Source organism: Scomber scombrus, chromosome 7 (assembly GCF_963691925.1).
Source record: "Scomber scombrus chromosome 7, fScoSco1.1, whole genome shotgun sequence".
NCBI lineage: Eukaryota > Metazoa > Chordata > Actinopteri > Scombriformes > Scombridae > Scomber > Scomber scombrus.
In genome coordinates this window covers 11,241,240-11,259,387 of record NC_084976.1, presented here as the reverse complement: position 1 = coordinate 11,259,387, position 18,148 = coordinate 11,241,240, and the positions used below count along the sequence as shown (strand labels likewise).

Here is an 18,148-nt window from a genome sequence, read left to right as displayed (position 1 = left end):
ATATTACAATTTTGGCCTGGGGTTTATAAACTTTTCCCATTTCCATCTAAATTTGGTACATTTATTCCCCATTACATCTCATTAAAACCTTCCAGAAACATGTCTGCAACCCAGTTTGGATTTTAAATGATGTATGAGTCTGCGGTGTGAAGAAATGTTACAAGGCACAGACACAATCTGTTCGAAAGTAGTTCTACAAGCCAGCATGTGTGTTTGTTTCCAGCCAGGAGTTAGGACGGCAAAGAGAAAATGGATTGGCACACTTTCTGTGCGCTGTCTTGTTGTACTGCCACTGCCACACAGCGGTGCAAATTTAAGGATTTAGGGCACAATCCTTGTGGAGTTACAAAGACGAGAAGAAGGGTCGAGCCGAGTGAATATGTGCCACTGCCTCTCACTCTATCTCTTCCTGTGTTTGCTTTCTAAATTGATGCAGAGCAACAGGAGTGAAAACAGAGCGTACTCTGATCTAGCTGCATGTGAAATATTTTCAGTGACTTTGGAATCAAGCTATGCAAAGATGTAGACTGATGAAGTATTTTCAAACCAAATATGTAACTGTTCACTGCCATGTTTAGGCTCAGTCGATCTGTGTCCTCAAGTGAAACGTAAGCTACAATTTTGTGTCTTCACCTCTGTATTCACTGCTAAAACCAAAAGGGTTGGCTGACTTTTTTATTGCATATAAGCACACAATTAGGCAAGCTGCTGCCATCACTGAGTAGACTGTTTTGCATTAGTATAAAATTGGCCTAACAGTAACTGTAATTTGCATGAAAGCTGTGATTAGATAAGCCCTCACTATACACAGAGCATCCATGAAGACACTATAAATGATAGTTTCCATTGGCTATTCAAGAGGAGAAAATTGCTTTTTCTATATGAATTCTTCCATTCCTCTGTATAGGTAGGACACTGAATTAAACTGTTATTGCATATTTTATCTGTAATAAGAGGAAAATATCATTTTAGAGGGATTTGACAACATCTCAGATTTTTTGAATATGTAGTGTCAATGTAAATTACAACGATGACTAATAGTTCCAATCTTACACCTTAAGGTGCATAGCTCACATGCAAGAGCATTATCTTATGCATAATCTCTTGTCAAGGAAGCCTACGCGCAAAAACGCCCCACATGACTTACTATTATTGTCCCTATGATGGATGTATGCACAAGATCCCTCTATTACTAGATGTGCAATGAGAAAAAGGGCATAACATGTGAGCATCAACGTGTGTGTGTGTGTGTGTGTGTGTGTGTGTGTGTGTGTGTGTGTGTGTGTGTGTGTGTGTGTGTGTGTGTGTCTGTGTGTGTGTGTATGACAGACGGGCATCCACCACTCCTGCATTGCTTATATGTCTACATGATACACTACCTGTCATGTGTGCAGTTGATCTTCTCATCTCACTGTCATCGCCTTGTCTTTCCTGTTACTATGTATGTTTAATTGTAGATTTAAAAAAATAATTAGGAAAAATCCCATTGTGGAAAAAAAACCTTATTATTTGGACGACACAATGTATTTCTCTTCATTTTACAGGGCACTGAGTGCTGACTGCCACTAAAATGGATTGCTCTCATTATGAGTGTGTTATGAACAAGCAGTCTGTGATTGAAAAGCTTTATTTCATGCTCGGCAGGCTTGTAAATGAGGGGTTGTGTGTAGTGAAGAGAGGAGATTGTCGTGTGTTCTGGTGTGTTAGTGTGTGTAGCGCTATGCGATGATGGGATTTCATGAATCACAGTGTGTAGGGTAATACTTTATTTCAGTAGGGCATTGTTGGGGTTATTGCTGCATATAAACTTCTGAAATTAATGAAGGCTCTGTGGTTGTATTGTGCCTCTTTTACTGTGTTAACAACAAAAGTAATGGACCATCATACCATTGAAGCAACTTCCTCTTCACCAGCAGCTGTTTATATTTCGCTGCTCTCCAATTTTTAACCGTGCTAGCAGCATGGAAGTGGTAATTACGGTCAGTAATTCCACCACTTTTGGTAGAAAAGATCACAACATCTATTTGATTGATTGCATCAAATTATGTACATTTAAGGTTCCCAGAGGACTAAAGATTTGATGATCCCCTTTTATGAGTCACTTCTCTGCTTTTTGTGGTTTTAAGTAAAATGTCTCAACAACTATTGGGTGAATTGAAATGATATTGGTTAAGACAGTCACAATACATTTTCATCTATTGCCATCATTAGTTAAAAATGTCATTATGTATAATTCCATTCCATTATATATAATACTACAAAACTAAAGGCATTCCTATTAGCCACAGCTCAACTTTTGTTTTTAGAACTATATAAATATTATCCATACTAAATATGAGCATGTTAGCATTGACTTCATTAGAATGGTAGCATGCTGACATTACAGTTTAACTCAAATCACCGCTTTGCAGCCTCACAGAGCTGCTAGCATGACTGTAGACTCTTTATAATCATAACACGCATTATGTGGAACTTTATTCACAATCCATATTCAGCTTGTGTTGTATGTCAGCCACATGTGTTTCTACATCACTGCAGCGCTCCACGTATACCCAAAGTGCATGTTCAGTTTTGTAACAGATTTGGACTGACGTTCTTTCAAAAAGGTGCAGTTTTAGCAGGGCTGCAGATGTATAACAGAGGTCAGTGTTGGCTGTGTGCCAGTGCCAGTATCTTACATAAACCACCACAATGAGGAATGTGTCTGGGCACACTTCACAGGAAACGCACACATGCACGCACACAGTGCAAGTGGGGTATTGTTTCATTCTGCTTAGGTCTTATAGTACTGGTGTTGAATTCGCATACACGCAAATACACACACTGAAACACTCCTTTGAAAAGACACAATGAAGTCTACCTCTTTGTTTTCCAACTCGCTCACTCTTATTACCATGTTCTCAGTGTGTTTGAGACAGAGATAGAGATAGATGGAGTTTGGATGAGAAACAGGTGCAGCGAGTTACAAAGAGACAGACAGTAACAGTGCGGGAGATCATAAAAACTGAGAGTGTTCATAGATAGAGAGTCACTCAGCTATTCAGCTCTGCTTTCTCAGTCCTGTCTTTTCTCAGCTGGTTGTTATCTGTGAGTAAGGTGGTATCCATTCGGGCCACTACCTACAGTGAGCTAATGTGCTGTCTTCCAGGCCTGAATGCGGCTCCTAACTCCCTCAGACCGTGGATAAAATCGATATTGCAGGAACCATTAGAACCTGTAGGAGTTATTTAGCCGTCTCTCTGTCTTTCCGCAGTCTCCTCTGTCTGTATTATTGTCTGTCTCGACGTACACTTCAGTTCTGTCTGTCATCATATTCTTCTTCACGCTCTGTCGCTTGAATCATTATCAGCCTGTGCTCCTCTGGTTCTGTCATTTCACTCCGCACACTTTGTAAGACTGTGTCCCTCTCCATTTCAATCTGACTTTGATCCATTTATCTTTTTATCTGTCTGCCCATCCATTTATATGTCTTTCTGTCTGCTGTTCTTGCTATATATCTGCAGGTTATATCTCATTTGCAACCAGGACGATGCAGTCTGTAGGTTTAATGACACCCAATCTGAAAAATTGTTTCATATTCCTTGTCACCTTCTACCTGTATCAAGCTGTTGGCTAAAAAGTATCCAAATTTTGGGAGCAAATACTCAACCATGAGAAATCACTGGCTCCTGCTGAATATCATGACAATAATGTAGTTTAAAACTCAGTTTTAGAATCATGACTGACTTTTATTTGAGGGCGTTTGGTTTGTGTAAGTGTGTGTGAGTGTATGATTCAGCACTCAGCAGTCTAGCCACTATCTAATTAGCTTATTTCCATTTGCAGTCAACGTGATTAAATGTTTATATTATAACTGTCAAAGCAGCACAGTTATGTAAAGTTGTTGAGCTTTTTCCTCCGCAGTATTTATCTCCCTTTTTGACCCCAAAATTCTGTTTACAAAAACAAAGCAAAGAAATACTAAAAAATGTTCTCCCTGAATTCTCTCTCCTCTCCTCCCCTCTCCTCTCCTCTTCTCTTTCCTTTATTAGCTACAGAACAACAAAGTGCATTGTGTCTCAAGGAAAAGTAAGCAATCGATGCAGCGTATTTGAGCTTTTTAAGTGACACAAGTGGCATTCAGGGTATACACATATGTGCTACCAATTAGAAGTGACAGCACATAACTGGTGCACACACTGGTGCACACACTAACTATACTCTTATACACTTACTGACACTCCCTGGTCAAACCTGTCATAGCTGATGTGCATTTGTGATGTGTTTACTAAGTGCAGCTTTATAGCTTTCAGCTTAACATTATAGTGCGCTGCAGTGCTTTGCGTCTTGAATTATACTTTTTTTTTTTTAATTCAGTACTCATACATTATATCATACATACATATATCGCGGCAGTGATTTTTTTTAAAAAGTGTGGTGTTAACCAAATTAAAGAATAAAATAAAAAAGCCATATTAACAACTAGCATCAGATATGTGATACCTTGGAAATTAAGGAAATATGGCATGATACTGCCCTATTGTACGTCCTGAGTTAATCAGAGAGAGAGAGAGAGAGAGAGAGAGAGAGAGAGAGAGAAATTGCTCCATCTTGCTTTCTGGTATTAACCCATGTGCCATCTGTTGAGGAGGCGAGGCAAAAGAGTTTAAGAACATACCGTAACAGGCCAGGCAAGATAGTGGTGTAAAACCCTGAGAGTAGCCTGAAGAGTTTATTTAATTACAATATGTTTAACTAATTGTAAATACCAGAAATGATATCCTTTAGGTAACAGGCCCATTAGTCAGCAGAATTTCCAAAATAATGGCAAATGCTCAAACATACAATGGCCCACAGTCTTTGTCCATTCTTGTTAGTGTAACAATGTTGCCTTTTAATGTACAGTATGTCAAAGAAACACTGAGTAATTTAGCACATACTACATGTGACACATCCTGCTGGCCAGATTGTTGGGAAAATTAGTGTGATGATAAAGGTTCAGTGTATCTTTTGTTTCTGCTCTGTTGATCATCCGACTCTTGCTGTTTCTCTTTGGCTGTTTAAGAACTTGTGTTGCGAGTTTCATGACTTTCTCACATCCCTTTTTTCTGTCTCAGGGTTTCATCGCAATGAGGATATGAAGGCTATTGATGTGCTGCCCATCCTCAAGGAGAAAGTCGCCTTTCTCTCAGGTCAGAGTTATTCAAAATCAAAATGTTTTGTGTTCTAAAATGTAGAAATCTGTTTCAAAATAGCAATTAGGATAACTCTTTTTTAATATGCTAGAATTAGCCATCATTTTTAATGATAATAATCTTTAAGTTTAGAACTTTTCCCTGTCCATTACTTATTTCAAGAAGTTATGTTAACTCTCTGTATTGCTGTAAAGATCTTGAGTGATAATTGTATCCTAAGTCCTGCAAGAGGTTATTTGTTAGAGGTTTTTTTAGAGAAAAAAAAAAACATTTTCCCTCCTCTTGTAGTTCTGTGTCACTGATGTGTTTCTATTAATGGAGACAACTGCATGAAAACAAGTGAAGTCATCATCATACAAACAAAAGTAGAATATTTAATATCATACAATATTTTCTCTTGTCTTTCCTTATTAAATGTCAGCCAATCAAAAATATACCTATTTTAAGTTATACTATTTATCAGAATAACTAAAAGAACTAAAAGACTTTGTGACTTTGGTGCTTGAAAGACTTGATAGTTTCAACTTGGAAATGTCACAGCATGGCAGCTTTGGTACCATTTAGTTGAATATTCCAATTTCCCTCATCATAATTGCTGGTTATTTATGTGCACTCATTTATTTCTCTGAACTGTTTCTGAGTCATCATGGTTCTGACCTGACCTTTTCCTCATTAGTGTTAACTGCACAGACATTGCCATAATCGTAAGTGAGTTTGAGAGAGTATTTTTCTTTGTGTGCACTCATAGTCAGTCAGTTTGTTACTGCAACGTTAACTGAAAAGCTATTACCAGTCCTGTCATCATGAGGCTAATTTGACCCCTGACTCTTCAATTTGACTCATTATAGTCATGACAAACTGCCGACATATTCGCAGATGTTCCCCATATGAATTAGTCTCTGTCATGTCAGGAAACTACTGCACTCATTTTAAAATGTTTTTCAGGCCAAATAATCTAGGTTCATATGCTCCTACTTCCATTCAAGATCAACACGTTTAAGTAAAGGAATTTTCTTAGGTTCAGTCAGTTTAGTTATTTTACTTAACATACAGAACCAGTCAAACGTTTGGGGTGAAATTTTTGTCTGGAATTGACATGCCCCAGGTTTCTGGATTTCTAGCTGGTTTCCTCCAAAACTCCATAGATGTGCAGGTTAGGTGAATCTGAAACACTAGGTTGAGGTTGGAATATGAGTGTGAATATTTAGATATGTGTTGCCCTTTGATGGACGCGACCAGCCACTCTCTCTGGCCTAATGCATGCTTGGATAGGGTTCTCTTTCATAATATTTCGTTCGATGTCTCACTATGGGATGCACGCCTCGCTGCAGCCCTCAGAAGCATTTATCTCATTACGCCAATCCTGATTGGCTGGTGAACGTGTCCGTCCGCCACAGGTAGTCCCACCTACCTTAAATAGCTCATGCGGACGGCACCACCCTCATTCAAACACCTCTTCTCACTCGGAGCATATCTCGCGTCCAGAGCTAGCTAGCTTAACTGTCCATTGACGGATCTTATTTAGCTTCTGTCGCTGGGCGCTACTAGCTTAGGACATTTTTTCTGCTTCGTCGGTCACACCAGATCGAACTCAGTGCTTTCCTGCCCTCCACGGCTTGGTCAGCACTGCTCTCGACGCCCCACCACGGCTACTCGAGCACCGGGCATTAGCACACCAGCTAATTCTCGGCTTCTTCACGGTTAGCACACCAGCTAACTGCCTCGGCTCCCTGCCTGCACACCAGCTCGCACGGAATGGAGGCTAAAACCCCTCACACCAGAGGGCACGGAGACTCCGGAGCCAGACTCTGTCGCTGCGGGAATAAGATATCGAGCATGGATCCACACCAGGTCTGCTCGTGCTGTCTTGGGCTGGAACACGCCCGGGCGGCTATCGAGGTCCCCGGCTCGTGTCAACACTGTGCGGTGTTCACCATCAAGAGTCTCCGCAGACGACTAGCCCGCCAGGCTAGCCTGTCTGGACATGACCCCTATCTCTCTTCCGACGGCGCCGCCGTCGAGGGCGGAGAGGAGGTGGGGGTCGCTGCGGTGGCGACACCGGAGGCTAGCGCCAGCTGGGGCTCCCAGCTCGAGCTAGCCGCGGTTCCCCCGCTGGAGGAAGACGTCCTGGATTTGGACTATGGGGAAGATGATGATGGCGCCTTGGATCTCCTCATATCAGAGGATGAAGAAGAGGATGACATCTTCATCACACCGGCTCGGGCTGCAAAGCCCGCGGCTTCCGTCGACTCTCGGGATGGAGACGAGAGTAGCACACCAGCTTCTCCCTCCCCCAGCTCGGACATGCTCGACGTGTGCAAACGCGCAGCTGCCCGGCTGGGCATCCCCTGGCCCGCTGTCGTAGCTGAGACCACCAGATCACGCTACGAGGGGAAGAAATTGCCCTTGGCCAAGAGCGCGACGAAGCAACTTCTCCCCGTCTTCCCGGAGCTGCTGGAGGAGGTGGCGCGCTCATGGAGAGACCGCCCCTACAGCAGCCGGAGCCCGGTTCCCGGGGCCTCGTCCCTCGACTGTGAGGCGATGGAGAGCCTGGGTCTGCTCCGCATTCCTCCGATGGAGCCACTTGTTGCAGCTCACCTTCACCCCCAGCTGTCAGCGGTGTCCTCCCGGAGCCCCAGCCTGCCGTCCAAGTCCGACCGTTTTCAGTCAGCCCTGACTGAGAAAGCGTACAAGGCGGTGGCGCTCTCGGCCAGAGCGCTCAATGTCCTCTCGCTGCTCACGGCTTACCAGGCTGAGTTGTGCGAGGATGTTGTGCAAACTCAGGACTCAGCTGCGTGGGAGGAGATACCGGTCATCACCGACCTGTGTCTCCGTGTCCAACGCTGCGCGGTCCAGGCCACGGGTAGAGCGATGGGGACCATGGTTCTGCAGGAGCGAGCGCGGTGGCTCAACCTCGCCAGCCTGTCAGACAGAGAGAAGGACGACGTCCTGGACATGCCCATTGTCCCGGAGGGGATTTTTGGTTCCGCCCTAGCATCGATGCAACAACGGTGTGAAGCCAAAAAGAAGGAAGACGAAGCTCTCAAGCTCTGCCTCCCTCGCAAGCCCCCAGCTCCCTCTCCACCTGCGCAGCGTAAATCATTCGCGCAGGCTGCTTCCCGGGTTTCGCAGTTCAAAATACCGAAACATCCGAAGCCTCAGCCCGCCCCGCCGCCCGTGCCCGGTCGGCCCGGCTGGTTCAAGAAGCCCTCGGCCCCAGCTACAGCTCCGCCGGCACAGCCCGCGCAAGCTACCAGCCACCAGGCCAGGAAGAAAAAGAGAGCGGCCTGACCGCCCCTCTCGTCACCGGTGATGCAGCTGGAAGTTCCCTGTTCTCCAGCTCCACCTGTTTGGCTTCCGAGCGTGCACTCCGGGGCCCCCCACGCCCCCATCTCCCAGCTGCCACGGACCGTGCCAGAGCAGACCGGGAGAGACGGACATCTGACGGCAGAGGGTTCAGCGGTTGCCCCTCTCCCATGTCCACAAGCACGCACACACACACAAGTTTTCATAAAGAAAATAAAATGTGTCCCACTGTCGCATCCGGGCCGAGTGCCGAGGGCGCAGCTAATAAAAGCCAAAACTATAAAAATAAACAGCGCGGTGGCGGCACCTGCTGTCCCACCCCCGGGAAAAGCCGCAGCTTTCCCCGGGGGTGGGACAGCAGGTGCCGCCACTGCGTTGTCCTCCCGGGCCAAAGTGCACAGCACCGCCCAGAGGCCATGTCAGTTTTCCACCACGAGAGGGCGCCACCGCACCGCGGTTGGGACCTCTCATGGTGGAAGAGCTGCAGCGCGTCTCACCTCTCTGCCGCAGGTGGCAGAGGTGGGCTGCGCTCGCAGCTTCGCCCTGGGTGTTGAAGACGATTTTGAGGGGTTACAGGCTGCAGTTTGCCGCTGTTCCCCCTCGATTCGCCGGCATAATACACTCCCAGGCTCAGGGAGAGTCAGCTCGTGTTTTGCAAGAGGAAATCCTCTCACTGTTAAACAAAGGAGCAATCTGTGTCGTTCCTCCCGCACAGTGTCAGAGCGGTTTTTACTCCAGGTACTTTCTGGTCCCAAAACGGGGGGGGAGTGGTATTCGCCCTATCCTGGATCTACGTGCTCTGAACAAATTTCTCAGGAAATACAAGTTCAGGATGCTCACACACGCATCCCTGCTGCGCCTGGTGCGACAGAACGATTGGTTCACTTCTGTCGATCTGAAAGACGCGTATTTCCACATTCCAATATATCCTCCCCACAGAAAGTATCTGAGGTTCGCTTTCCAGGGGACGTGCTACGAGTACCGCGTGCTCCCATTCGGTCTGTCTTTAAGCCCGAGGGTGTTCGTCCGGTGCACGGAAGCGGCGATAGCCCCACTGAGACAGCAGGGCATTCGCTTGGCCACATATCTGGACGATTGGCTGCTTTTAGCACAATCGAGGCAGGAGGCCATGGCGCATACGCGTATTCTCACACGGCACCTATTAGACCTGGGTTTTGTGATAAACGCGGAAAAGAGCATGCTGTGCCCGACACAGGACATAATCTTTCTGGGATTATCCCTGGACTCGGTGATTTTCACGGCGCGCCTCTCGGCGGAGCGAGTGAGAGCTTTCAGAGCATGTCTCGCGCTTTTCCATCCAGGCAAATCTGTTCAATTCAGATTGTGTCTTCGATTACTCTGACTGATGGCGTCAGCCATTCTCGTGGTTCGTCTCGGTCGCCTCCACATGAGGGAATTCCAGCTCTGGGTGGCCTCATGCGGGCTGGATCCCGTGCGTCATGGCGCACGGAGAGTGTTGGTTACGCCGGGGTGCGTCAGGGCACTGCGCCACTGGCGAGCCCCGTCGTTTCTGACCCGCGGGGTGCCCATGGGCTCTGTCCTGTCCAGGAAGGTGGTCACTACGGACGCCAGCCTGACAGGGTGGGGCGGAATTCACGAGGGCCGGTCAGTGAGGGGCCGCTGGAGTGTGGACCTCCAGCGGTCTCACATAAATTTTCTGGAACTTTCAGCGGTGTTCCTCTCCCTGAAACACTTCCTTCCGTCTCTCATGGGCCATCATGTCCTGGTGAGGACGGACAATACGACGACGGTAGCGTACATCAACCGCCAAGGGGGGTTGCGCTCTCGTCAGTTGCACATGCTGGCACGCAGACTGATCCTGTGGAGCTGCGGTCGTCTCCTCTCCCTGAGGGCGACGCACGTCCCGGGAGCTCTGAACACGGGCGCGGACCTGTTGTCCAGGGGCGCGCCGGTATACGGGGAGTGGACTCTGCACCCAGAGATTGTGGAACAGATATGGGCCCGTTATGGTCGGGCCGCGGTGGATCTGTTCGCGTCAAGAGGAAACGCGCAGTGCGCGCTGTTTTACTCTCTGCGCAACCTGGATGCTCCCCTCGGCATAGACGCACTAGCGCACGTCTGGCCGCACGAGCTTCTTTACGCGTTTCCTCCCCTGGCCCTGATACCCCCCACTCTGTCCAGAGTGAGGGACCACGGCCACGCGCTGATTCTGATAGCTCCGCATTGGCCTGCAATGCATTGGCTGGCGGAGATATATCGGTTGCTGTGCGCGCAACCTTGGCAGCTCCCGCTGCGCAGGGACCTGTTATCACAGGGGGGGGGGACGGTTTTCCACCCGCACCCAGAACGCCTGGCGCTGTGGGTTTGGCCCCTGAGTGGTTCAATTTGTCAGCTGTGGGACTCCCACAGCGTGTGATTTCCACTATACAAAGTGCTCGAGCCTCTTCCACTAGGTCTCTGTATGACTGTAAGTGGAGAGTGTTTGAGGACTGGTGTCACAGAAATGGCCACGTTCCTTTTCAGTGTCCAGTAGGTGTGATATTGTCATTCTTACAGGACCTGATTGACAAACGAAAAGCCTTCTCCACAGTTAAAGTGTACTTGGCAGCTATAGCCGCCTGTCACGTGGGGTTTGGGAAACAAACAGCGAGCCAGCACCCGCTGGTTTGCCGTTTTATGAAGGGAGCGCGCAGGCTTCTCCCCGTGTCCAGACCGCTGGTGCCACCATGGGATCTGGCTGTGGTTCTGGAGGGGCTCAAGGGTCCTCCTTTTGAGCCGCTGGGGGGAGCAGGCTTGAAACACCTGTCTCTCAAGACAGTGTTGTTACTGGCTCTGGCTTCGGCTAAACGGGTTAGTGACATCCATGCACTTTCGGTGCATCCATCATGCACTCAGCTTTACCCGGGGGATGTGAGGATGATTTTGAAGCCCAACCCGGCCTTTGTGCCTAAGGTAGTGGGCTCATGTTCTCCTATTGACCTTGTGGCCTTTGCTGCCTCGCCTGGAGAGCAGCGGTCACATGCGTTATGTCCAGTCCGTGCGGTGCGCACTTACATGGACAGGACTAAGGGTTTCAGGAGGAGCGATCAGCTGTTTGTCTCCTGGGCTAATCCTCATAAGGGGAAACCTGTCACAAAGCAGCGCCTGTCCCACTGGGTCGTGGAGGCGATTGCTTTGGCTTATACGAGTCAGGGTTTGCAGACACCTGCGGGTCTGCGGGCGCACTCGACTCGGGGCTTGGCCGCATCCTGGGCCTTATTCAGGGGAGTTTCTGTTCAGGACATCTGTGCTGCAGCGAGTTGGTCCTCGCCTCTCACTTTTGTCCGTTTTTATATGCTGGACGTCTCCGCTCCGTGCGTGGCACGCGCGGTTTTGCTGTCCTGATTGGAACAGAGTACCTTTTCCCTGTGGGTTGGTGGACGCTCGATAAGCTTGTCTGGCAATACGGGAGCAACCATATCCCATAGTGAGACATCGAACGAAATATTATGAAAGAGAACTTTAGGTTATTTACATAACCCCGGTTCTCTGAGTAATATGAGTGAGATGTCTCACCAGACTACCCTTCTTGCTTGGGCGAGTGAGAAGAGGTGCTTATCTTGAATGAGGGTGGTGCCGTCCGCATGAGCTATTTAAGGTAGGTGGGACTACCTGTGGCGGACGGACACGTTCACCAGCCAATCAGGATTGGCGTAATGAGATAAATGCTTCTGAGGGCTGCAGCGAGGCGTGCATCCCATAGTGAGACATCTCACTCATATTACTCAGAGAACCGGGGTTATGTAAATAACCTAAAGTTATAGAGGGATGGAGCCAATCCCAGCATGCATCAGTGTAAAGCAGGGAAAAATATTGCAGAGGCTGCTAGTCCATGACATTGGTAAAAGTACACAGTCTCTGTTACGCTATCAGAGAATCCAGCATAGAGGGAAAAGTCTTCTCTCACCAGTATCTTGAATGAACTTTGCCACAGTCATGCCTCAGTGTGTATGCTTGTCTACGTAGCAAGTAACGGTTATTTAATGACTCTCTTTGTCATTTGATTACTACGTACAGGTGGCAGAGACAGACGCGGAGGTCCCGTTCTCACTTTTCCAGCACGGAGCAACCATGACAGAATACGACCCGAAGACCTGCGCAGACTCATAGCCTACCTAGCTACTATTCCCAGGTATGAAATGCACATATACATACCTGTACTTTCAGTGGAGGTTATATTGCTATGTTATGTGGATATTTGCACACACTTCTATTGCACATGCACTCACTGGTTTGAGACCCTCTTTTTGATCCTAGATTAATTTGAAACAGACTCCTCCTCTCAGACTCTAATGCAGACACATTCGCACAACTCATCACTTTCTTTGTCAGACTTTTCCACCTTGCTTGGATTTAAAAAAAACAACAACAATGCATTGCCTGAGGCTACTAAGAGCTGGGATGGTTTTGTTTTGGATTCTCTGTGAAGATTCACCCCCCTGCATCCTCTTTTCTCCCTTTCATTTCCTCCTAACTGAGTTAGGAGAAAGGGTACTAATCCTTAATGTAGGTTACCATTCATCCCTATTTTTTCATTATCCCCTTTCCAACAGTGCATTGGTGATCATGTCTGGTTAGAGTGGGTCAGTCCTTATTCAACACAAAAATCTGTTGGCTTGTCTTTCCTGTTTCCCCATGTGCTTTGTTGTCATTCGGGCTAGAGTCTAAAAACTGCTGCAGGAAGCGTGAAGCCACAGGATGTTTTTGCAGAGTTGTGCTCTGCTGTGCTCTGTAGTTCTGTGCACTGTGATCTTTAAGCCTAGAAGCACCTTTCCCTCACATTTAACACACAGCTACCAGCTGATCAGTTTGGAGTCAGTCGTGATTAGCTTAGACGGTAGCTTGCCCTCCTCTGTTCTGCTCCTGCTTTGCAGGTCTGGTGCTTTAAAGTCTTTTTCACAGTGGAGTTTGGGATTTGTCTCGAGGCGAGAGACTGTTTGGATCAATAACTAAAATGGGGACCAGTTTTTTTCTGGGCTCCTTGAGAAGGTTCTGCATGATCGGGAATACTCAACTCATGCATATATTTCAGAAGCCAGTATTATGCAAATGATCCAGAATGACTGTTAGGATCATAACTTTATTTCTATCTTTTATCTATCCTCGCACATTGTAGATAGTAACTGTTAGTCAGATGGGAACTCCTGTTACAAAACCTTGTCACATCTTTTCAAAAGTACATAAGGCGTCAGATAAAGTATAAATAATTCTAATTGATAGGCTGCATGGATTGTGGCGTGGTGCTATGCAAAGTCTTAAGCTTTTCTTAGTTTGTTATACTAGTTGATGTTAAGTTTGGAGTGTAGAGTAACCTGAATGAGACTGTTTCATGTTGACAGTGTATTTTTCTTGGCGCAGGCTAGCTACCCAGGTGCACATATTGCCAAATCCAGATGGTCTGGCTGTTCTTTCTTCATCCTCTTCTAATAGTATGCATTAGAAGTGTAGTCAGTATTTTATGATTTACATTTAAAGTATTTGCTGGCATAGATGTCTGTGAATCAAGACAAACTGTTTGCAGTTCATGTCCAGGCTTGACACATTTGTAATATTTTTGTCATTTTCTTATTCTGTTTTTATTTGTTCATTTATTTAATTATTTTTAAATTTATGAATTTATTATCTTTGACGCTTTGGCAATATTGTTTATCTGACATTCATGCCAATAAAGCTTACTGAATTGACTCCCATGCCTCCAAAAGGCTCAACTCTGTGTTAAGAGGTGAAGGTGAGACTAGAGAGGATAAAAGATCTGTCAGATCTGGCCAGTTTCTGGCTGAGAAGAAATCAAATGTCACCTACCCAAAAGGAGGTCAGCCTCCCTCTCTCTATTTCTCTCTCTAGTTCTCTCTCTCTCTCTCTCTCTCTCTCTCTCTCTCTCTCTCTCTCTCTCTCTCTCTCTCTCTCTCTCTCTCTCTCTCTCTCTCTCTCTCTCTCTCTCTCTCTCTCTCTCTCCCTCTCTCTCTCTCTCTCTCCACTCTGTTTTTATCTACTCATTTGGCTGGCGATCTGTTTTCAGAGAGTGAGGTCAGAGTGAGTTAGAGCAGGAGGGCCTGCGTCTGTTTCTGTCTCCTTGCTAGACACATTCAGATTAAAGCCTTTAACACTGAGAAACAACCTTTTATGGACTTATACAGCAGCAGGACTCCTGGTAAGCAGCAGTGGAAATTTCAACGCTTGAATGTTTTAACTATTTTTTTCCCTCCCCTGCTGTTGTTGAGATGTGCATGGGAGCGTTTCATTTAAATCTCTTTTCATTTCATCTTCATAGATACAACAGCTTTACAAAGCTGATTTTTTTTTCAATACGTCTGTCTTTTTTCTGCTTTCTAGTGTCTTTCTTTCTCCTATGTGGGCAATGACAATGACATGAATTCATAGTTTGACATTGTTTCTTTTAGCTCTTTCAGTTTGGTTTCTACAACTCAAATCAATCACATTTGATTGATTTTGTTCTTTTGTTGTCACTCTTTTTTGTTTATTTTTTCATATTAATAATATACAATTGTTGAAATATAACCTTATTGTGTGTTAATTTGCTTTTTATCATGGGATCTGACCTCTTTATGCATTTTTCCTGCAGTGAGGAGGTGGCCAGACATGGTTTCACAGTCATTGTGGACATGCGTGGTTCTAAGTGGGACAGCATCAAGCCTCTGCTAAAGATCCTTCAGGAGTCTTTCCCTTCGTGTATCCACGTCGCCCTCATCATCAAGCCAGACAACTTCTGGCAGAAGCAGAGGACCAACTTTGGCAGCTCCAAGTTTGAATTTGAGGTGGGTGATACTTCATATCTGTAGACTGCTTTTCCTCACTTTGCTAGCCTGGGTTTGTGAGTATTGTATGTGAACAATTAGCATCATAGTTTTGTTTTGTGTTAGCTGTATGGATCATTTTCTAGTTTCCAAGAAGAAGTTCTCTTTACATGAGTATATTTAATTATGAACAATTTGTTGTAAGCAATTAGACTTCTAGGTAGTTTAGCATAGCCATTGGTCTTAATTTATCAGCTCTAATTGGACCGCTGCTCAGTGACAGTGGCACTATTCTGTCCCGTGTGGGCATGTGGTGCTGGTATATTTAGTTCTGACCCAGTTACTATGGAAACAGGATATATAGGACATGTTGAACCATTTCTACCGACAGTAGTGAGTTAGGTTTAGACAAGCCACTTGTTTTTTTATGATGTCAGACATGCACTGTATGTGAGTCAGTCATAATGCTGTTCAGGAGATGATGATTTGAGACAGGTAGGAAAGTTCTACATAGGGGAGAATAAGATGTGGTATCCTCTTCCTCATTGAGTACTATTGGGTTTTCACAACTGCTGCTTAATACTCAGCAGTTCAAGACAATGTTTTTACTGTGCAGCTTCCTGCTGCTAATATGTGTGCAGCTTCACACCACCTGCAGCTACAGTACTTCTGGAAGTGGGACTTAGATTGTTTGCAGTTTAAATGTGGCTTAAAAACTTTTTATAGCATGTATACAGGATAGTACTCAGTCTTCTCATACCACAATGAGAGGGATTCATTCATAATTGTTAAGCTTTTTTATTAAATAAATGTAGATGGTGTCATCAACACATAGTTTAGCTTCTATTTATATTTGAAACAAAATCTGCAATAAACTGACACCAGCCTGCCATCTGATCATTTATTGTATGTTTTTGTTGTGTTTCCTTTCCTTTACTGAACCTCAGCAGTTTCTGTTTTTACTTCTCAGGAGTTCATTTCCGTGTATTTCCATCTTATTAATAATAACATAAATGCTGCTTAAAATGTCTGGAATGTTGTTTTTTTGACCAACCCACCTATCTAAACACTAGTGAACAATGTTCAGCCACTGACTCTGCACATTTTTCCCCCAGAATTTAGGTTTAGTGGTGGGAAATATTTTGACAAGTTAACATTAGTTTGGAAAACATTAATGATAATGACTGTGATGATTAAATTGTGATTTTCTTTCTCTATCTGTTTCCCTCCCTCTGTCCCTTTCTCTGCCTGCATTCTACCACTGTTTTCTACTTTCCCTTAATTTTCTCATCCCCTTTCTACTCTCTGACACCCCACATACACACATATGGCAACACCAGACGGTGATGGTCTCCTTAGAGGGTTTATCCAAGATAGTGGATCCATCCCAGCTGACAGCTGACTTCGAGGGCAGCTTAGAGTATAACCATGATGACTGGATTGAGGTAAGGCTGCTTTTTGTTCATTATCAACTGAAATTCAGTAGTCTTTACATTTTGAATAATTTAAATCACTTTAAACAACCATTTCAGGTGCGGCTCTCATTTGAGACCTTTGCCAGTGATGCGGCGCGGTCTCTGGCACGCCTCGAGGAGCTCCAGGAAACCTTGTCCCAGCGTGATCTCCCGCGGGACCTGGAGGGGGCTCGGCGGCTCATGGAAGAACATGCAGCTCTGAAGAAAAGAGCCACTAAAGCATCAGTTGAGGAGCTGGACACGCAGGGACGAAGGCTTTTACAAAGGCTACAATCACAAACTGCAGGAGTTGGGAGTAGCTGTGAAAGTGGAGGGTATGGTAATCGTAGTGGTGGAGCCAGTGGAGATTCCAATGAGCACCATCATGGGTTCCATACGCATGCAGACGCACACAACCTGGTGGCTAAAGTGACAAGTTTGTTGGATAAGCTTCATGGAACACGCCAGAATCTGCAGCAGTTGTGGCACATGAGAAAGTTGAAGCTGGACCAGTGTTTCCAGCTGCGTCTGTTTGAGCAGGACGCAGAAAAGGTCAGATTGCTATTTCATTCTATTCTATTACATGATGATTGAAGCCATGTACGAACCAAGTTAATTACTTCCTGACTGCCTCTTCAACTTTTTGCCTCATGGTGATCCTACATTACTATGCGCCAATACTGTAGTTTATTTCTTGATACATGCAGGTATTTTAGGCCACACAGAAGCTAATCTAATGTGTGAGCATGCATGTATGCATGCCAGTCTTAGCCAACTATTTGAAAACATTACATTAATCCAGACATTTAAGTCCCCAGATCAACTTTCATCCCCATATAGGCCAGATTAGTGAGGTTGTGTATGTATATAGTGGTAAAAGCTTAACAGATGAGGTGCATTGGCATTGATACTACTGGCCAGCATAGACAAAATAATGATTTAAATTCTCATGTTCTTGGCTGCCTGTGCATTGGAATTTTATTTTATATTTTTTACAATTTAAAATAGCTTAATGTAAGTTTTTTTGTGTAGCTTCAGTTTCTTTGCAATTGGTCTGAAGCTTTGTTTTATATCATTGTCAAATAATATCAGGACTATGTGTATGCTACATTAGAAGTGGAGTGAATAAATGTGCATGAGTGTGCCTCTATGTTGTGTGCATTTCAGCAGAGTTTGAGGTTGCGTATGTGCAGCTGGTAAATGTAGCTATATGAACCGTGCAGAGCTGGAGGCAAATGCAGAGGCCTGCTATGGAAAGTGTCAGAGCTATAATTAAAGACACCTTTCTATGTGCCAAGCATGTAAAGAGAGAGGAACATAGAGAGAACACACAGCCACATAACTGAAGGGTCCAGCTCAGTGGAGACACACACACACACACGCACCAGGAACTTGCTCTTTTGTTCCTACTTATTATAGAGGAGCTTGAAGATGACTC

General features: G+C 45.4%; 1 protein-coding gene across 1 annotated transcript in view; it reads left to right on the top strand.

Annotated features, from left to right (window-relative positions):
• Positions 1-5,101: 5,101 nt before the first annotated feature.
• triob (trio Rho guanine nucleotide exchange factor b) overlaps positions 5,102-18,148 on the top strand; it is a 69,308-nt gene continuing 56,261 nt past the window's right edge. The window contains exons 1-6 of the mRNA XM_062422435.1: positions 5,102-5,171; positions 12,519-12,633; positions 15,085-15,277; positions 16,597-16,701; positions 16,789-17,050; positions 17,117-17,262. Of these exons, the coding sequence (XP_062278419.1) occupies positions 5,117-5,171; positions 12,519-12,633; positions 15,085-15,277; positions 16,597-16,701; positions 16,789-17,050; positions 17,117-17,262 (876 nt within the window). The 5' untranslated portion in view covers positions 5,102-5,116. The remainder of the gene's footprint in view (positions 5,172-12,518; positions 12,634-15,084; positions 15,278-16,596; positions 16,702-16,788; positions 17,051-17,116; positions 17,263-18,148) is intronic.